Here is a 22,336-nt window from a genome sequence, read left to right on the forward strand (position 1 = left end):
GGAACGCAACCCTCTCCGCTCCCGGACTGATCTAGAGACGTGACGTTGCTCTGGGTGATCAGCGAAGGCGTGACGTTGCTCTGGGCGATCAGCGAAGGCGTGACGTTGCTCTGGGCGATCAGCGAAGGCGTGACGTTGCTCTGGGCGATCAGCGAAGGCGTGACGTTGCTCTGGGCGATCAGCGGAGACGTAGCGTTGCTCTGGGTGATCAGCGAAGACGTGACGTTGCTCTGGGCGATCAGCGAAGGCGTGACGTTGCTCTGGGCGATCAGTGGGGACATGAACTGTTGCTGTTGTGATGGTAGCCGCCATTTTGTGCGTGTTACCTGGCGCGGCGGCCATTACGTGATCTACCATGGTGTCACATTCCTCAACGACCCCCACAGTAAGCAGAGAACCAACCGACAACAAAGCAAAGTCCAAAAAGCTGCTGAGTAATGAACGCGGTCCCTCTCGTCTTAGTTTATCCTGGAGAGGTTGGTTGACGCCATCACAGAAGAAGTCTATAAGAGCACAGTCAGGCCAGTCTGCATAATGGGCAATATCCAGAAACTTCTGAATGTGGTCCTCCAGGGAACTATTACCTTGACGAAGGTGGATGAGACATATAGCTGGGTCCATTCTGAGGCTGGAAACGCTTGTAGAAGCTGCTGGATCGTAGTTGGCGAAGTCTTCTGTTACGACTGGAGACTCAGGCGGGAGATCCAAGTGCAGCATTTATTAGAAGTGAGAGTGGTCGTACAGGCAGGGTCAAAACAGGAACAAACAGGAACAGTGAGGAACAGGCAGAGTCGTAGTCAAGGGACAGGCAAAGATCAGGACAGGCAGCAACGGGTCAAAAACAAGAAACAGGCAGGAACGATAACAGACAGGCAGACAGGGAAATAACGCTCGGAATTGTCACAGGGTGAATCAAGACTTCGCAAATGGGTGGTGTGTGTGAGAGTCTTATATAGTCCTGATAATGAGCTGCAGCTGGGTGTGGTGATTAGTGATTAGTGTGAAGTGTGTGCAGGTGAGTGGCAGAGAGGATGATGGGAGATGTAGTCCGGGGAGTGACAGGAACAGACGGTGATCGTTACAGGCCTATATTAACTTTATTTATTAAGTAATTTATTTATTTTTATTTAAATCAGTGAAAATACATCGGCCTATATTAACTTTATTTAGTAAGTAATTTATTTATTTTTATTTAAATCAGTGAAAATAAATTGGCCTATTTTAACTCTATTTATTTATTTATTTATTTATTTTTAAATCGGTGATGGTAAATCAGCCTATAATAACTATATTTTGTTTATTTATTTATTTATTTATTTATTTTTAAATCAGTGGCAGTAAATCAGCCTATATTAACTGTATTTATTTATTTATTTATTTTTTATTTAAAGATAAATTGACCTATAATAACTATATTAATTAATTTTATTTAAATTACTGACAGTAAATCGGCCAATATTAACCATATTTATTTATTTAAATCTCTGAAGATGTATTGACCAATATAAACTTGACAAAATATTAGCTTTATGCATTTATTCATTTTGATGTGATTTATATATATATATATATAATTTATCTTTCCCCCCCTCATTACTAGCTTATTTTTATTATTGCACATGAATATTATTGCATCATTTTTTTCAAGTTCAATCCATAACTCTAATATTGATGAATTTGAGAACAATTATTATTATTGGTCACAATTTCTCCTTCTTTTCTACTGTGTCATCACTAGATATGATGAAAAACATGTATATTCATGGTAAGAAACAGAAATGATGTTCATTGTGTGACAGGCTAACATGATGAATTGTCTCGAGAACAGAAAAGCCTGCCTTGATTTCACTCTCATTGATCTCGTTCACTCACATGTCTTTATTTCTCTGGAACACAGTAAACCTGAGATGTCGGACTCGGCGACGGTGCTGGAAGCCTTCAAGTTCATCGAGAAAGCGGCGGCAGAGTTCAGCGATGAAGACGATGATGATGATAGTGAGGGACAAAACAAGACCATCGTCGACCTCGCCACCGTGAGTTGATGTTCACACACATTCAGAGGATCTCACGAAGCGCTGAGAACACGACACACGGAGAGAACATGCAGAAACTGACACTCGCCAGCTGCCGTCAGTCACACGTCCTGCTTCCTGTCGTCCCTCTCTCTCTCTCTCTCTCTTTCTCTCGGATAGATGGTGAGGAGGAAGGTGTCTCCGTCTCCCTCCTCTTCCTCAGCAGACATGAGTGATGATTTGGACACAGATGAAGTTCTGAAGGGCTTTGATTTCCTGGCCAATAGCGAGGACATGGAGGGCCCGTCCGAAACGCCTTCCTCTGGAGACAGAACCGACTGGGGTGAGAATAATAAACGGATGCAGAAATATGATTTATAGATTATACTGACAAATAAACAAAGATGCACCAGCACTTTTTATATCTACTTACATTCCTATAATTTACTACAGTTTAATTAAAGAACCGACTGTCTAAATAAACCGCGTCTGCAATTCAACACTTAAAGTGCCCCTATTACGCTTTTTGGGATATTATCTTTCATGTAGTGTGTAATAGAGCTGTCTGTCAATGTAAAAGCTCTGCAAAGATCAATAAAGTGCAGATAAATGGAGTTTTTGTCTCCCAAAATAAAGAATCGACCTCTGGTGTTCATTGGCTGAACAGCGTCTCTTTGCCCCGCCCTCAATCACTGTAGTCGTATCTGAGACTGGAAGAGTTTGATTCGTGTTGAGAAGACGCTGCTAAAGCTAATCCACTGTGATGAGATTGATACGGTGAAACTGTTACTGTTCGTATCACTGAGATTCAGATATGATAATGAGCATTTGGTTTCTGGCCAATCAGAGCAGAGCAGCTCTCAAAGGGGCGGGGTTTAGAGAGACCGAATCTTTGAACGAAGCGTTTCAGACACTGAGAGGAAAGAGCTGATGCTGCAGTGGATAATATGAGAAAATTAAAGTGTTTTTTGACTTTGCATGAATGTAAAACTATTATAGGAGACTCTAAAATAGAATAATGGGGCACTTTAAAATGGAAGTTTGTTTCTGCCAGAGAATAAAAATATAATAAAAGTAATTGCGACTTTTTATCTCACAATTCTGTGTATTTTTTTTTTTTAAAAGTATGAGATAAAACGTTTTGAGGTTTTGAGGGATTTATCTGTAGATTCAGTGCTGATGTGTTGTAGAATTATTCTGTGCTGTTTTTCCAGCATCACGCAGGATCTTCAGAACATTCAGGAACACGAGCTCGTCTTTCTCACACACGACTGGTTTCATTGTAGTCGATCGCAGTGTTTGATTTCAGAACGGTTGCACAGCATTGAATGCACTGGATGTCCCTGTAGATTGTGTTTGATTTACTGTCTCCTTGTGTGTTGCTCCACACACACACACACACACACACACACACACTCCCTGCCCTCCAGATCCCATCTCTGTTGAGTCTCTGAAGAGAATTGGACTGATTTTTCAACCCAAAATCCCCGTTCACACGTCCATCTTCCCCTGCAGATCGATGGGTTTTTACAGTCTCGTCTGAGGTCTAGATTAAATCGTGCTGAAAACTGCAGCTCAGACTTTCAGACCGTTGCCAAAACTAGTTCATGACTAAAGCACTATTCTGGAAGGGTGGCGTCAGTCACGTGATAATAATGCAGACGTGACGTCGAGGAACAGGGCAAACACCGTTATAACGGCCCTTTTTAACTGCTTTTCCCAATTAGACTGTTGATTTCATATTCCTATCCATCTTATTTGTAACGTGAATGTCATTCGCTTCAGTTGTTTTGGCTGAACAGAAACGGCCCGTTTCACTCTTAGTAGGAAAGGTTCTATATAAACTCCAGGGTTCTTGACTCAGTTTTAAAGAAAACTTTATGCTAAAACAGTTCAATGTAAGGAGAAATGTCTTAAATGATTGCATAATGTTTAATGAGTTATTTCTACTGATGATAAAGTAGCTGTTTACTTCATAAAATTTAATCTAAATAAAAAGTTAATTAAAACAAAAGTAATTTATTATTAAAACTAACTTCATAAAATAATCAAGCACACTAGCGCCTGCCCACTTTTTCAGTGGCATTGGTATTTTTCCCATTAATCTTTCCCAAAAAAAGTCTTCATTAAAGCGTTATGAGCCGTGAACCGAACCGACGAACTACGAGGAGAATCACAACACTACAAACTTTGATTTGAAGCCAAAAAGGTTTTGAAAATCTGACAAAAACTGTGAACTACAGATCTCATGAATCACTGCGAACAGAATTAAAAACAATGTGGAAGTATAAAACTACTCATTTTCAAATGTTGATTATATATTAAAACAATATATTTCACGTTTATTGCAAAATATGCATATATATATGAAGAGTTTGGTTCCAAAACGCGATAAACGCCATTTTCAAAAAAAATTGTTTCCGCCAAAATCAGTATTGTATCTGGTCGGTATTGAAAAGTCATTTATTAATTTTGCGCAAAATGCGATATCCGTCGTGTTATTCTGTCATGTTTTCTCCATTTCTTTCCAAAACGCGACAAATGCCAGTCTCCTTTTTCTGCAGAACGCAATATATCCGCTCTCAACCAATCACAGCGCACCATTCCATGCACTGTAAACATTTTTTTTAAAAAGCCGTTTTTAATACCAATGTACTCGGCAAATGTATTTATTTAACAAGATAGCCTACTCTTTAATTGGTAATAACAAATAATTTATAACATTAACAAGATGACCCGTTGAATTCATTTTGGGAGCGACGGCTGAATGTATTTTTAATAAAATGCCTGTATATAAGATAAAAATATAGACTCTGTCATATATGTGAATCAACTTACTTTGTTGTGTATTTTCTTTTTGAAAAATAATATTGATGGATTAATTGCATTTTGAAAAAAAAGTGTCATGGATTTATTGCATTTTGGGAAAAAAATAATACGTTTTTATAATAAACTTTTTAAAATCAAAATGTAGATTTGAATGTTTAATGTTTTAATTACCAAAAGATGCTATGTGAAAGTCTGAAACAGAAAATAGTGGTTTTCATCTTGCCACTTTCTTGGTAAAGAAAACACCTTTTTACTCAAATTAATCAAAATGGAGTTATTGCGTTTTGGAACCAAACTCTTCATATACAAACATTTAAGTATTTTGAGAGCATAGTGAGATTACGTCATTCGAATGCTTCATGGGAGTGGGTGGAGTTAAAGAGATCTTTTGGCGCATTTTGCTCATTTCGTCTCTGATTTGTGGGATTTTCTGAACAGCATCATGGGTAATGTAGTTTTTCCACATGGTTATTTTAAAACGAAGCAGAACTGACAGATTCAACAGAAGCAAATACCATCTGCTGCGCTCTATATATGAAGCGCCTGACGGATCCCTGTAAGGTTACATATAGAACCTTGTCTTCGAAGAGGCTGTTTAGTTAAAAACTAAAAACATAAAACTTTTTATGCGGTTTGCCCGTTTATTTACACGGCCTGAAAACAAACTTTTGAAAAAGAGTTTCAAAGTGCAAGTTTTTTTACAACAATACTGTTAATGTCTCTGTGTAAAGTACAAAAATATGAATTTGTGAAAACACTGATATCATGTGCATGCATGTTACGTGTTATAGCAGGGGTATCCAAACTTTTTTAAAAGGGAGCCAGATTCGATGTTGTGGACACATCTGAGGGCTGGTTCCTTCTCAATTTTATATATATACTGTACAGTCCAAAAGTTTGGAACCACTAAGATTTTTAATGTTTTTAAAAGAAGTTTCGTCTGCTCACCAAGGCTACATTTATTTAATTAAAAATACAGTAAAAAACAGTAATATTGTGAAATATTATTACAATTTAAAATAACTGTTTTCTATTTAAATATATTTGACAAAGTAATTTATTCCTGTGATCAAAGCTGAATTTTCAGCATCATTACTCCAGTCTTCAGTGTCACATGATCCTTCAGAAATCATTCTAATATGATGATCTGCTGCTCAAGAAACATTTATGATTATTTTCAATGTTGAAAACAGTTGTGTACTTTTTTTTTTTCAGGATTCCTTGATGAATAGAAAGTTCAAAAGAACAGCATTTATCTGAAATACAAAGCTTCTGTAGCATTATACACTACCGTTCAAAAGTTTGGGGTCAGTAAGAATTTTTATTTTTATTTTTTTGAAAAGAAATTAAAGAAATGAATACTTTTATTCAGCAAGGATGCATTAAATCAATCAAAAGTGGCAGTAAAGACATTTATAATGTTACAAAAGATTAGATTTCAGATAAACACTGTTCTTTTGAACTTTCTATTCATCAAATAATCCTGAAAAAAAATATTGTACACAAATATTTTGTACAATTGTACACATTAAATGTTTCTTGAGCAGCAGATCAGCATATTAGAATGATTTCTGAAGGATCATGTGACACTGAAGACTGGAGTAACGATGCTGAAAATTCAGCTTTGCATCACAGGAATAAATTACTTTGTCAAATATATTTAAATAGTACACAGTTATTTTAAATTGTAATAATATTTCACAATATTACTGTTTTTTACTGTATTTTTAATTAAATAAATGTAGCCTTGGTGAGCAGACGAAACTTCTTTTAAAAACATTAAAAATCTTAGTGGTTCCAAACTTTTGGACTGTACTGTATATATATATATATATATATATATATATATATATATATATATATATATATATATATAAATGTATATTTATATAAATGTATATAAATGTATATTACAAGTTTTGTTTCTTAAAAACATGACGGATTTGACAAAAGCTTGAGCTGACAGTAGAGTAGCTTGAGATAAGACAGGTAAATTTAATACACAAACAATATATGTAAAACTACAACCTCGTTTTTAAAGGGTGAAATTTAAATATTACTGAATTGTTGGTTGAACAGTATTCTAATTGGATCGGCTCAATGTTTCTCCTGTTAGTGTTGTTGATTCAGTCAGCGCTTTAAACTGAATTGAATCACGGAGAGATTTGCAGCTTGTACCTGAAACCTTTATGCTGAACTCGAACACTTCTTACTGGCTGTTTAGTGGTCATGTGATCGAGACACTCAGCAAGTAAACACATTTGTGAGCTCGTGAGTTGTGCAGTGCGCACAGGTAGCGCTGTTTCGTTACGCTTTTGGCGCATTTCCCTGGCCTAAAATCTAATACTGCCCCCTTGTGTTGATATTGTGAAACTGCACGATTTGTAAATTATGCGTGGCGGGAATAGACAAGCTGCGGGACATAATTTGGACACCCCTGGTCTATAGGCTCGTAGTGTTTCTTTACCGAGTGACATCGCCATCTACTGGCCTGGCAGCAGAATACAGTGTTTTTAATCATTTTTGCACATTTGTGTGAACGGGGATCATTTTGACAACATTGACGTCTGTACGTGAAAAACGCAAAGGAAAAACCTTTCCGTTTTTAGTACATCGTTGTTTTATAAGTGTATATTCCTCACGCACCTTCTGTTCTCGCGGTATATTTCTATGGCATCGCTGTCGAAGAGTAATCAGCTGCTGAAGTGGATTTACTTATTGTAGAGTTAATGACGAAGATTTCAAAACGAGCAGTTCATTCATAAATCTGTAAGATCTTACCTTCATGCTGTGGAAACACAAACCGGAAGAGTGCAGCGCTGAAATATGTGAATTATTTGTTAATACCATGATCAAACACACACTGGTCTGTAGAGCAACGAACGAATCCTTCCCACGTGACACTAGAGTCGTGGCGTATAACAGTGTCTTCCTCCCTCCTCCGTGTAGAGAAGGAAGAGCAGAGCCCCTCGTCTGAGTCCTGGGACGTGGATGAGGGTCTGATCTCTAAACTCAAGGAACAGTACAAGAAGGAGCGCAAGGGCAAGAAAGGGGTGAAGAGTAAGTCGGACAGGAACTTCCCGCTCGCCGTCTCTTTCTTTCATCACTGCTTCCTCTTATAGTGGTCAACCGATGTCGGCTTTCAACCACTGATATCTAGAGAACAGGAAGGCCAACAGGCCGTAAATATGGGTGAATCTCACAAAATCCTGCCCAGGTCATACAGTTCAGTAAATATATATATATACAGTACAGTCCAAAAGTTTGGAACCACTAAGATTTTTAATGTTTTTAAAAGAAGTTTTGTCTGCTCACCAAGGCTACATTTATTTAATTAAAAATACAGTAAAAAACAGTAATATTGTGAAATATTATTACAATTTAAAATAACTGTGTACTATTTAAATATATTTGACAAAGTAATTTATTCCTGTGATGCAAAGCTGAATTTTCAGCATCATTACTCCAGTCTTCAGTGTCACATGATCCTTCAGAAATCATTCTAATATGCTGATTTGCTGCTCAATAAACATTTATGATTATTTTCAATGTTGAAAACAGTTGTGTACTTTTTTTTTCAGGATTCCTTGATGAATAGAAAGTTCAAAAGAACAGCATTTATCTGAAATACAAAGCTTCTGTAGCATTATACACTACCGTTCAAAAGTTTGGGGTCAGTAAGAATTTTTATTTTTATTTTTTTGAAAAGAAATTAAAGAAATGAATACTTTTATTCAGCAAGGATGCATTAAATCAATCAAAAGTGGCAGTAAAGACATTTATAATGTTACAAAAGATTAGATTTCAGATAAACACTGTTCTTTTGAACTTTCTATTCATCAAATAATCCTGAAAAAAAATATTGTACACAAATATTTTGTACAATTGTACACATTAAATGTTTCTTGAGCAGCAGATCAGCATATTAGAATGATTTCTGAAGGATCATGTGACACTGAAGACTGGAGTAATGATGCTGAAAATTCAGCTTTGATCACAGGAATAAATTACTTTGTCAGATATATTCAAATAGAAAACAGTTATTTTAAATTGTAATAATATTTCACAATATTACTGTTTTTACTGTATTTTTAATTAAATAAATGTAGCCTTGGTGAGCAGACGAAACTTCTTTTAAAAACATTAAAAATCGTAGTGGTTCCAAACTTTTGGACTGTACTGTATATATATATATATATATATATATATATATATATATATATATATATATATGTGTATTTTTTGCATTATTTTCACCCCCAGTTCTCATTACTGATGAGTTTAATACAATATTTATTATTTTACTGTAGAAATTTAATGTAATATTGTTTTTTTTTAATTGACAGTGTATTAAAGGACAACAAATGCTAACATGATGCACAAATACATTGTATATTTTCACATTAAAAACATGCCTGCAACTTGCTAAATCATGATAACAGTGTGCTAGAATAACATCTATATTTGAGTAAAAACTTCAAGCTTTTCAGAGTTTTATCAAACTCTCAGACAAGGCTTTGTCAAGCCAACATCACAGTTTGTCATCGAAATGTACTCAACTAGTTATTACCAGCACTTTCTGAGTTAAAATTTCTGTTTCAGTGTTTTTAGTGCACATGAACTTTTGTGTTATTTTCATGACAATTAAACGTATTTAACCCTAAATTCTCATTAGCACATTGCTGATTAATGGATGGTCCTCAAAATAGGCTTCATTTTCTTTATGCAAAATATAATCTTTTTTTTTGAGGAAATCTGACCCGAACATGTCTGGACAGGTTTTGTGAGATTCAATAGTTTATCTATTCATTCAAAGATGTTTAAAAATGGAAACCAATTTCCATTTCTAGCCATCGGCCAACAAGTCACAGTGTTGATGTCAAAATGCCAGTTATTGGTCGTTTAATTGACCTGATATATCGGTTTATCACTAATTTCTTTCTCTCAAAAATCATTAGTTTGACAAAAAAAAATCCAGCAGCTCTCTTCAGTACTTCCGTCACTCATCCGTCTTCATGTGTCTGTCCTGTCCTCCACTCCTCCTTTTCCTCTTTTCTCTCTCTCTCTTCATCCGTTAAACCGGCGCCGCTCTGAGTAAACGCGTCCAGCACCTGCTCGCTGTTTGTTCTGTTCTCCATCATCTCTTCTTTTAGGATCCAGCTGCATCTCTCACACAACTGCCGTTTCTTTTCTCCTGTTTATTGTTTCCGAGGCGCTTTACTGCTCACTTCTGTTGCATTTTATGCTGGTGCTCCAAAGGGGGTGTGGCTTGTTAGCTCCGCCCAAGTGGGTGTGTGAATATAAACCAGGCTCCACCCCTTCTGCTTCCATTGTAAGAAAGTCCAGATTGGACATCAGTCGCTCGCTTTCCTCCTCAAATTTTCTTTTTTACTAATTTTTCCTCTCTGATTTTTTTCTCCACTGCTTCATGTCATTTCATCTGTGCCAAATCCCCGGCATCAGAATACAGTCCACCTTTAAAGTTAATGTTAAAGCAGAAATGATTCTGAGGTGGGCAGGATTCTGTCGGGGAGTTTTATACCCATGGAAGTAAATGAAAGGTGCTTGTTTTGTGTTTGTAGGGCCGAACAGGTGTAAACTGCAGGACATGCTGGCTAATCTGCGTGACGCAGAGGATTTGTCGTCCATCCAGCCTCCGGTGGCGCCGCCGGTCCGTCCCAGCCTGCCCCGTCTCAACGAGCATCAGCTGGGCCGCACAGATGAGGGTATTTCTGCCTCCGTCACAAACATGATCCACTTCAGCCCTGTGCAAACAGCTCATGTGTGTGATTGTGTTGCAGTCGAAGCGCTGACGTTCCCTCCCTCCTCGGGAAAGTCCTTCATCATGGGAACGGACGAGGCGCTGGAGAGCGAACTGGGTCTCGGAGAACTCGCCGGACTCACGGTGGCCAACGAGGCCGAGAATCTGTCCTACGACGTGAGTATAGGGTTATTATCCTTGACTAAAACTAACTCAGATTTCAGACACATGATGCAGTTTTAGAGGCTTTTACACGTGGAACTGTCAGGCATTCATATTATTTTATATTAGAAGTAAAATCACTGCCATGCATTTAATATAAATATGACCGGATTTCAGATACGAGATTCAGATTTCCTGCTGCACTTACTTACTGAACTCAATATATGACACAATGAGTGGATTCAGGACTGTCATGTGACTCTGGCTGTGTTCAGAATGGAACTGGTGAACCTCGTAGTGTAAAACAACATTATATGACATGTCTAATTCAGAAAGTGTCATCCAGGTATCATCCCTGAAATAAATACAATTATTTTGCAATTTAAGTATATAAATGTATATATTTTATATATTAAAGTCAGTGTTATTTTAGTTTTTATTATAGTTTTATTCATATTTTAAATTAGCTTTTATTTTTATAGTTTTAATTTTCATGTTCATTTTAGTTTAATCTTTAGTGCATTTGTCATATTCATTTTTTTAGTTTGTTTTAATAATGCTATTTAGGATTAATTTATTTTTATTTCAGTTTTAGTTGTTGTTTTTTTCCATTTAATAATTTTAGTGCATCAGCTTAAACTTATTTCAATTTATTGCCAAGGCAAGATTAGTATTTATATTTGATTTTAGTTCAGCTTTATTTCAATTAAAGAATGTTTTTAATAGTTTTAGTTAATAGCCCTGATTAAAGTATATATTATAAAACTGCACACTGCAGCTGCAAACAACCATTTACTTAAAATATTAATAATGTTTTACTTGCATTTTTTTGGCCGAGCATCTACAGGGATGTGTGTGCTTTTTTATGTTTTAATTAGGGCTGTCAAATGATTAACGTTTGAATCTAATTCATTACACGATGTGGCGATTAATAATTATAATTAATCAAATTTGGCTGAGAAATGAGAAATTATTGGCATTTAAAGTCATTATTGTGTTAAATGAGAAAAGCATCAAATAGTCATTACAAAAAAGTAGCTTTAGAAAAAAAGTATACATAGAATTTATTACACATAAACCTTTAGGCTTCAGCAGCCATGAGGGCATGTAAATGATGACAGAATTTAAAGTTTTGTGTGAACTATACCTTTAATATTGGGAATATGAAATAATTTTTTTGAAATGATGCTCTAAATAAGAAACTAAACCTGCCAGTAGGTGGCGGCAACTGTCTAAACGAGATTCATTTGATTCGTTCAAACAGCTGATTCACTCAGGGCTTAAGGAATTTTAATGCATTATTTTTAACTAATTAATTAATGTGTTAAATCAAGCCCTAGTTTTAAGATATATTAAAATCACGACCGTTATTAATTTCAGTTCGTTCATCACAGAGGAAATGCATCATGTCGATGTGTTTGCAACTTTTCTCAGATCACTAACAACAAAGACGCCCTGCGGAAGACGTGGAACCCCAAGTTCACCCTCAGGAACCACTTCGACTCCATTCGCGGTCTGGCGTTCCACCCCATCGAGCCGGTTCTGATCACGGCGTCTGAAGACCACACGCTGAAGATGTGGAACCTGCAGAAAACCGCTCCGACCAAGAAGTCAGAGCGCCAGTCTTATTTCACTAGTATTTCTATCCTGTACTGTACTGTAATCCTGTCTGTGCTTGGCTCAGTGTGAACGCTTCCTGACACTCTTGTGCTCGTTGTTTCAGGTGTGCAGCTCTTGATGTGGAGCCCATCTACACGTTCAGGGCTCACAGGTACATCACTGTTACCTTCAGATCTTATTATAGTTTTCAGTCGCAGAGACCTGGAGGTCAAAACATCTGCAGCACAGGCCTGTCAATTTTCCATTCGTTTAAAGCCATGAATATTTAGATCAACTCTCAAAAGAAGAAAAATATGTGAACAAACAGCAAGTTTTTCGCACCCGCAGGACATTCTAAAACACTTAATGTGAAAATCTCTTCATGTACTAAATCAGTGATATTAACCCTTATAGCGTCTTTTTAGACCCCAAACGACATTTGCTAAAAATCAAAAAGTTATTTTTGTCCAAATGACATGAAACTTTGTACAGTTGTTAACACTTTCTAGATCTACAAATAAAAACATTATTTTAAATTATATCTTTAGGGACTCTAGAGAAAATGTAATTTAGTAACAAAATAATATATTTTTTTAAAAAACAAATGTAATTTTACTCTGTTTATTAATGTTTTTACTTCACATTTGTGCACTTTTTGGAGGATTTACCATATCTTTTAAATTTATACAAATAAATAAATACATATTTTTTAAATAGCTTTTTATGTAAAATTCACTTTATAAAAGACCCACATTTCTAACTTTCATTCATGGGGATAACAAGGATAATTTGACATGGTTTAGTGTGAGATTTTTGGCCATCTTTTGGAAAATGCAGTTTTAAAAGTAAAAAATGATCACTTTATCCAGTAGATGGCGCCAGAGCTCCACTATTTGCTATTTGACTGACTGAAAGACATCTTTACACAAGTATTTTCAGCTGGATTCATATCTAAATATTATCAAATCACAATTATGACAATAAAAGAGACTTTTTGTCAAAGTTTAGCTTTTTTTTTTTTGTACTGAAATAAATACGTTTTTCAAAAATGTTGATTTTGAAGATGAATTTTGTCAATTTTCTAAGTGGGGTCTCATCATAATGTAACAATACTGAAAAACAGATTTTTTTTTTTTTGTTTTCTTTTTTTATTACAAAAAAATGCCAAACTTTGACAAAAAGTAATTTTTATTGTCATAATTGTGATTTGATAATATTTAGATATGAATCCAGCTGAAAAAACTTGTGAAAAGATGTCGTTCAGTCAGTCAAATAGCAAATAGTGGAGCTCTGCTGCCATCTGCTGGATAAAGTGATCATTTTTTACTTTTAAAACTGCGTTTTCCTAAAGATGGGCAAAAATCTCACACTAAACCATGTCAAATTATCCATGTTATCCCCATGAATGAAAGTTAGAAATGTGGGTCTTTTATAAAGTGAATTTTACATAAAAAGCTGTTTTTGTATAAAAACCTTAAAAAATTAAAAATATATATTTTTTAATTTATTTATATAAATTTAAAAAAAATATGATAAATCTTCCAAAAACTGCACAAATGTGGAGTAAAAACACTAATAAACAGAGTAAAATTACATTTGTTTTTTAAAAAAACAATTATTTTGTTACAAAATTACATTTTGTTATCTGGGGTCCCCAAAGACCCTGAGTGTGACTTCCCAAACGAAGACCCGCACAAGGATTAAAAGATCAGATTAATGTCAACATTTGTACATTGTCCTGCTCTGGTCCGCAGGGGTCCGGTTCTGTGTGTGGTGATGAGCTCCAGTGGAGACCAGTGTTTCAGCGGAGGTTTGGACGGATCCATTCAGAGCTGGAACACTCCGAACCCGAACATCGACCCCTATGACTCGTACGGTACGCTGCGGTTCACACAGAGTGAGTGTGAGTCGGTGTGAATGTGTGTCTGACTCTCTCTCTCTCTGGCTGTAATAGAGCCGTCTGTGCTGCGGGGGGCGCTGTGCGGACACACAGATGCAGTGTGGGGATTGGTCTACAGCTCGGCTCATCACAGACTGCTGTCCTGCTCCGCCGACGGGACGGTGCGGCTGTGGAACGCTGCAGATGCTGCTCCTTCCATCGCCGTCTTCAACGAGAACAAAGGTGCCGCTGGAGAGAGAGAACACACAGAGATTTAACAAATAAAAACATTTTATTATTGTATTTTGTTATATTTTAAAATAATGATCTTTTTTTGATGATGGTTAGATGATATCATCATTGAAGCTGACCCCAAAATAACACAACATATAACATAATAAAAGTCTTACAGAATGATTTGCTACACTTCAGTTTACAAAAAATAAAAATTATTTTATGTATTTATTTTATTTGATGAATGAAAGATCTTTTTTGTTTGCTTTATTACTGTCATTAATGATGATATTGGGATTGAAACAAACCACAAAATAACATAATCACATAACATAATAAAAGTCTTTAAGAATTAAAGAATGATTTACCACATGCCAGTTTAAAAAATATATATATTTATTTATATATTTTATTATTTAATTATTGTATTATTTAAAAAAAAAATTTTTACATTGAAACGCACCCCAAAATAACATAACATCACATAATAAAAGTCTTAAAGAGAATGACTTAAATAAATAAACTTAAATATATAAGTATACTTATATATATATATATATATATATATATATATATATATATATATATATATACTACATGCTTTTTTAATGTTTTTGAACAAAGTCTCTTATGCTCATTAAGGCTGCATTTATTTCATAATAAATACAGAAAAAAACAGTAATATTATTATAGTAATATTATTACTATTTAAAATTATGGTTTTCTATTTTAATATTCTTTAAAATATAATTTATTCCTGTGATCACAGCTGAATTTTCAGCATCATTACTCCAGTCTTCAGTGTCACATGATCCTTCAGAAATCATTCTGATATGATGATTTGATACTCAGTTATTATCAGTGTTGAAAACAGTTGTGTTGCTTAATATTTTTTTGGAACCTGTAATACTTTTTTCATGATTGATTGATGAATAAAAGGTTAAAAAGAACAGCATTTATTCAAAATATAAATCTTTTCTAACAATATAAATCTTTACTATCACTTTTTATCAATTTAACACATCCGTGCTGAATAGAAATATTAATTTCTTTCCAAAAAAAGAAAGAAAAAAATTACTGACTCCAAACTTTTGAATGGTAGAATATTAAAATAGAAAACCATAATTTTAAAATAAAAAAAAAACATTTCACAATATTATTATTATTATTATTTTTTTTTTGTATTTATTATTAAATAAATTCAGCCTTAATGAGCATAAGAGACTTTGTTCAAAAACATTAAAAATAGTAATGTTTCCAAACTTTTGACTGGTAGTGTGTGTGTGTGTATATATATATATATATAATATTATTATTATTATTATTATTATATTTTTTATTTTTATTATTATTATTTTTTTTTTAATGAATGATCTTTTGTTTGTTGTTGTTTTTTTAACTCTCTTGTAAACTGACTGAACCGTCTGTTTATTCTGTGCTCTTCAGAGCTGGGCGTCCCGTCGTCCGTGGATCTGGTCTGCAGTGATCCGGCTCACATGGTCACGGCGTTCAGTAACGGCAGGATGGGCATCTTCAACATGGAGACCCGGCAGCTGCTTCTGGAGCTCGAGTCGCAGACGGCCGGAAAACCCGGTAATATTTCCACATACGACACGTCACAGCGTCAGGAGGTTCATCACATGTTCAGCACTGCTTCTGCAGATACAAGCACTGTTTCAATTGAATTTTTCTCGACGTTCATTCTTTAAAATCATAGTTAGAATTCTATTTTTAAATAATTGATTTATTGATAACACTTTTATTAATCTTATTTATTTACATACACTAGCATCTTATAAATTCCTGTTTTTGGTACGAGACGAAAATAATGTAAAAATGCCTCATAAATCTCAATAGAAGATGGTTTTGCATTATGAGCGACTGGTAAAGTCCCATGATCCTCTCTGGTGTGTTTGATCTTCAGATGCGCCGTGTCAGATCAATAAAGTCCTGAGTCACCCGACGCTGCCCGTCACCGTCACGGCACAGGAGGATCGGCACATCCGGTTCTTCGACAATAACACAGGTATAGAAACAGCTTTACTCACGAGATGATTATTATTATTATAATTATGATATATATTATTCTTATGTTGATGTTCTTCTCAGGCAAGTTGATTCACTCTATGGTGGCTCATCTTGACGCTGTCACCAGTCTCGCGGTGGATCCCAACGGACTCTATCTGATGTCTGGCAGTAAGTACTCTTCATGGAAACTCCTTCACTGGTGTTCTTTGAAGGTCATAAAGACCATAAAAACATCACTTTGCTCTGATTGCGTCTCAGGTCATGACTGCTCCGTGCGTCTGTGGAACATGGAGAGCAAGACGTGCATCCAGGAGTTCACCGCTCACAGGAAGAAGTTCGACGAGTCCATTCACGACGTGGCGTTTCATCCCACCAAGTGCTACATCGGCAGCGCGGGAGCCGACGCCCTCGCCAAAGTCTTCGTATGACCTTCGACCTCCGACCAAAACTGCTTCCACGAACTCGAAGCCCGAGCGGGAGGCGAGGGCTGATGATCCGGGCGGGCCTGGTGCTGGAGGGGAAGCGCACACGCCGCCGCCCTTCACCGAGGGACGCGTCTGTTCCTCCACCAAACACCTCCTCCGTTCAGCCTCACAGGAAGTTGGGCGCTTCCCACACTTCTGTAGTTTTACGTTCATTAATTTTCCTTTGGTTGTTTCTCTCCTGACGTGAGCGTGTCACTCTTTCTGATTTCTCTCCTTTTAAACGACGTGCCTTTTGCTTCAAACAGTCGGATTCTCTCCGTTCCTCTCCGGCGAGGGAAATGAACCTCGCTGGTGTTTTAAACTCACCAAATACGTCAAATTATTGAGACGGACGTCATTTTAAACACTGAAACTAGCTGATCTGGTGCGTTTCTCAGATGCACAGCGTAAATGAATCAAAGGACTAGAATATGATCCTCTTGTCTGAGAGACGTTGTTAATTTATTCAATTCAAATTGTACATAATATAAGATAAAAACGACTCGATGTTTGAAACCTTGCGGCTCAGAAAAGTTCTACATTTCTAAATGTTTGCGTCGGATATAAATCCACTTTCGGCATCGAGAAGCTCATTTCACCTCAAAATCAAGAGAATATTTGTGCGTCAAGTTTTTTTCATTATGTTAAACAAAGTATTGCTCATTTTCATATTTTGTTAAATATACTTCTTTTGATTTTATGGTGAAATCAATCGGTTTCTTGAGATTCAGTCATCATAAGCGTTACGTTTAATTAATAATATTACTACGAAGTCGGATGTTTTGCGCGTAAACCTGCGGTTTCTCCTGAGGGTCGATCCGACGAAACTCAGTTTGACGCCTCGCCTGATGTTTTTATTTTTAAAATCGGAACGTCTGTGAAATCATCTTCTGTTGAACGCCAACTTTGTGTTGTAACAAACATGGAGACCAAATCTCTGGTCAGATCTGTAACGGTGATCGTTTGACTAGAGTTCGACCCGTTAATGAATATTTGTGGTTTAAGTGATCATGCAGAAAAGTCTTATAATAGTTTTTTTTGACAAGCTGTACTCAAAGTACAATGAATCGGAGGTCTATTTTTGTCTGAAATCTGTTGTGATGTTTATTTATTTTTTTGCCTTTTTCCTCTTTTTGCCTGTAATGCCAAATGAATAACTAGTTATCTGGTCAAATGTAATCCGGGACTCGGTAACATCGTTCGCTCATCCTCACCTTCTCTAGCTGCACAGGTGGTGGTTTATGTATTAGAAGAAAATGATTTGAAATCTATAGTTTGGAAACAGATACTAGTGTTTTTTATCATTGTATGACTGGTGAGCGGTTGCAGATAGATCGTAACCCACGTTTTGCAGGTTGAGGTTTTTTATTTGAAACTCTTCGGCTTTATTTGAACTCGTCTGTGATTACTTGAACTCTCTAGGCGTGCGTGTGCAGGTCTGCGTGTTTTTAACTGCTAGGATAGAGATTTTCTGCTTTTATCGGGAATCGTTTGCCTTTAACTGATGACATGAGCACTACAAGACAACTGAGTGTTTGTGCGTTTCCTTCAGGTCTGTGAATCGCGACGTGTGGAAATGGCGGAAGTTTGCTACTCGACCAAATGTTGTTAAAGGACTAGTTTAACCAAACTTGAAATCTGTCACCATTTACTCACCCTCAAAACCATGTGACTATGAGGGGGAAAAAAAAAATTAAAAAGGTAGATGTGACTTTTTATATCACGTTTTTCTCGGAATATGAGTTTATATCTTGCCGTTCTGGAGAAAAAAAGTTAATTGTGAATAATTTCTCGCAATTCCAAACATAAAACTCACAATTGCCTTTTTTTTTTTTTTTTGGAATTGTAAGACAAAAACTAGAAATTATGAGAGAAAATGATAGACGTAAAAAGTCGAATTGCAAGACATTAACTTGAAATTCTGAGGAAAAAAAGTCAAAATTGCAAAAAAATTCTCGCAATTCCAAATTTGTAAGACAAACTAGAAATTACGAGGAAAAAGCTAAGGTTATGAAGTCAGAATTGTGAGATATAAACTTGCAATTAAAATTAGTAATTGTGACTTTTAATATCACAGTTTTGACTTTTTCTCGCAATTGCAAGTTTATATCTCACAATTCAAACTTTTTTTCTCAGAATTGTGAGATATAAACTTAGGAATTGTGAGAAAAAAGATTGTATTGTAAGATACTCGCAATTATAAAAAGTCGTAATTACCTTTTTTATCACAATTCTGACTTTTTTTTTTTCTCTGAATTTTGAGTTTATATCACAATTCTGAGAAGAAAAAAGTTGATTGCGAATAATTTCTTGTAATTCCAAATTTAAAACTCACAATTTATTTATTTTTTCGGAATTGGAAGGCAAACTAGGAATTACGAGGGGAAAAAACGAGAGGGTTATGAAGTCGCGAGATATAAACTTGAAATTCTGAGGGGAAAAAGTTCCGAATTGTGAAATATAAACAATTAAAAATGTAATTGTGACTTTTAATATCACAGTTTTGACTTAATCGCAATTGCGAGTTTTTCTCGAATTTCTCAAAAAAATGATTGAATTGTGATGCTCGCGATTTAAAAAAAATAATTGCGACTCACTGTTCTGATATTTTTTCCTCCAAAATGTGATATATAATCTCGCAATTGCGAGAGAAAAAACAGTCAAAATTGTGACACAAAAAGTCGCAATTAACATTGTATTTCTGAGCTGCTCATATTACGTAAACTAAAAAAGCGTGATTGGAACATGAGGGTGATTAAATTGTTCTTTTTTTTTCATTTTTGGATTCTGTTCCTTTAAATTTGAGGCACGTTTGCCGTTAAGCTCGTGCACAGAGAGCGCGCTGGTTTGGGACGTTGAAAGGGAACCGCGTGCGTGCGCGTCCGTGTTTTCGTACTAGTAAATATATTTTCTGATTTCGTTCATTTTGGTGCATATTAATTTTAGATATATAAGAAAGAATCTCAATATGTATAGTTTTAAAGTATTGATCAACAATCTATTTATGAACCAGAATACAGTGTATATTAACCTGCGAAGCTAACAGTGAAGATTAACCGATATTTGTGATACTAGTTGTGCGGGAGAGTAGTTCGCGCCACCTGCTGGTCAGAGATGGGAACTGTACAGCTGACTCGGCTACTGAAGATACTAAAATGCTAAACGGAGATTTGATTACTGGTTACTGATCGATCGACGCGCTTCAATAATTATCGGAAACATCAGAGTATTTGAAGGGAGTTTGATTGGACGATCGGACGATGACGTCATAACGTTCCGCCTGTATAGAGCTGTCACTGAACTTTTACCCTTTTGGTTGTATAGAGAGAGCTTGGAAAGATTGTTAATAAATGCTATACTCCTCTTGTACATATTTTATTATTGATATTACAGTTTATTCTTGATTTCTTGTTGTATTCTCTTTTTTTCCTCAGATGGACATTTATCAATATAATACAATAATAAAAGAATATGTTGTATTTCACGTGTGTTTGGTCTTTGTACTTGTGATTCATATGGGAGTTTTTCCTACATTCATGGAAAACCTGGAAAAGTCGTGGAGATTTCTATGGTGGATATGCTTTTTTTGTTTGTGCTCAAAAAGAGAATTATTTCATTCATTCAGTAATTTGGCCATAGCAGCTTAAGTGTCTATGATTTATATTGCAGACTATACTAATATTGCTGCATCTGAATTTCAGCATGTTGAAATTGATATGGTCACGTGTTACAGATGCTGTTGTAAGTCAGTGCGGCCACCAGAGGGCGCTGCAGGGTTAATTTTGAGTAGACTTAAATTCATAATCATGTTTTCATAACCTTCTGTCACTGTTTTTAATGATGACGCATTAAATTGATCAAATATGACAGTAAAGACGGTTTATAATGTTAAAAAAAAGATTATATTTCATAAAAATGCTGTGTGAACTTATCAAAGAATCCTGAAAAATGAAATGCATCATGGTTTCCATAAAAATATGAGCTGTTTTCAACATTGATAATTATCATAAATGTTTCTCGAGCAGCAAATCATCATATCAGAATGATTTCTGAAGGATCATGTGACTGAAGACTGGAGTAATGATGCTGAAAATTCAGCTTTGATCACAGAAATATATACATTGTCAAGCATTTAATAATCAACATAAAGTCTGCGTAAATTAAAAAAAAAGAAATATGAATTAGAAAATTCAGCTCAACCTCATAAGAGTTTGAAACCACACGAGTGTGTAACTGACTTAAGCGAATTAAAAATGAAAATGCATGTAAATGAAAGCGTCATTATGAGGTGAAATATTCTACAGCTCTAAGAATTAAACCAATGAATCACAGCGACTGAAAGGTCATTTCACAGTTTAATGTAATGAAGAGCAGCGACTGTGCCAAACGCATCCCGTTAATGACGCCAAAAACAACATTCGTGAAATATAGATCACGTCTGGCTCCAAATACCTCATTACAATATCAATCCCCGTGTTTTGCTAAATGCATCCGTCTCGGCTCAATCTAAAGAGGTCTTTGGCTCAGCTTTGTGTTTAGAGCATTAATGTACGACACTGTCTAGTTCGAAATGTCATTTTATTCTGACTGATTAGCCTAATTAACCGCAAACATAAAAGACGCGATCGCGGCTGCATCCGGAATCACATATCGTACTTCCCTATTATGTCGTAGCAGAAAATAAGTGTCCATATTCATAAAACATTAAGCAAAAAGTCCCCGGATGAGCTACTACTTCCGGCGAGATTCTGAAGCGTCCATATGGTCAAAGTCCCTTTATATTTTTATTATTGTTCTATAGTTTTTGATATGGTTATATAAAGTCGATATGATGGACATTTGTGAATGACAGTGAAGCGATGCAACTGACTCTGTTAGGTCACATGATAATGACAAAATGGTGGATGTAGTACATACACCCTCATTAAGTACAAACAAAGTCCCTTTAAGACAAGTCATTTCACTCGGCGGCCATCTTTGAAACGCCTCTCGGGCATCATGCAATCTCTTTGAATGTGAAACATCAAATTCTCCAAAACTGTTCGCCAACCTTACGATTAAATTTCATATTTGAAATCACCAATGAAATCTAACAACAACCGGCTCATAAATTTAGTTTTTAAACGCTGGAATCATGAGAAAAAAACTGTATTTTTCAGGCTGGATCAAGCTAATGCGCATGCGCAGACCTAAATGCGCGTCTCTTCGGAGGCGCGAGTCTGACTGTTTCTATAGAAACCGGTGATTCTAACGGCCGCTGAAGTGACGCGATGACTTTACCAGTCGGCGATTGGCTCTTATTTAGAAGGCGGGACTTATTCCGCCATATTGCGCGTTACACTTTCTCCCATTCAAAACAATACGAGTG

At 35.8% G+C, this 22,336-nt stretch overlaps 1 protein-coding gene across 3 annotated transcripts in view; it reads left to right on the forward strand.

Annotated features, from left to right (window-relative positions):
• Positions 1-19,268, forward strand: part of strn (striatin, calmodulin binding protein) — a 51,587-nt gene extending 32,319 nt beyond the window's left edge. The window contains exons 6-18 of one of the 3 annotated variants that reach the window (XM_048173594.1): positions 1,898-2,033; positions 2,193-2,355; positions 7,791-7,901; positions 10,424-10,567; positions 10,643-10,779; positions 12,199-12,374; positions 12,488-12,535; positions 14,118-14,239; positions 14,318-14,485; positions 15,923-16,069; positions 16,401-16,502; positions 16,586-16,672; positions 16,763-19,268. In XM_048173594.1, coding sequence (XP_048029551.1) covers positions 1,898-2,033; positions 2,193-2,355; positions 7,791-7,901; positions 10,424-10,567; positions 10,643-10,779; positions 12,199-12,374; positions 12,488-12,535; positions 14,118-14,239; positions 14,318-14,485; positions 15,923-16,069; positions 16,401-16,502; positions 16,586-16,672; positions 16,763-16,932 — 1,711 coding nt within the window. In that variant the 3' untranslated portion in view covers positions 16,933-19,268. Of the gene's footprint in view, positions 1-1,897; positions 2,034-2,192; positions 2,356-7,790; positions 7,902-10,423; positions 10,780-12,198; positions 12,375-12,487; positions 12,536-14,117; positions 14,240-14,317; positions 14,486-15,922; positions 16,070-16,400; positions 16,503-16,585; positions 16,673-16,762 lie in introns of all 3 variants that reach the window. The other 2 variants (XM_048173593.1, XM_048173595.1) reach the window with 2 other exon arrangements.
• The last annotated feature ends 3,068 nt before the right edge of the window (positions 19,269-22,336 follow it).

The sequence above is a fragment of the Megalobrama amblycephala genome, linkage group LG21, assembly GCF_018812025.1.
Source record: "Megalobrama amblycephala isolate DHTTF-2021 linkage group LG21, ASM1881202v1, whole genome shotgun sequence".
NCBI lineage: Eukaryota > Metazoa > Chordata > Actinopteri > Cypriniformes > Xenocyprididae > Megalobrama > Megalobrama amblycephala.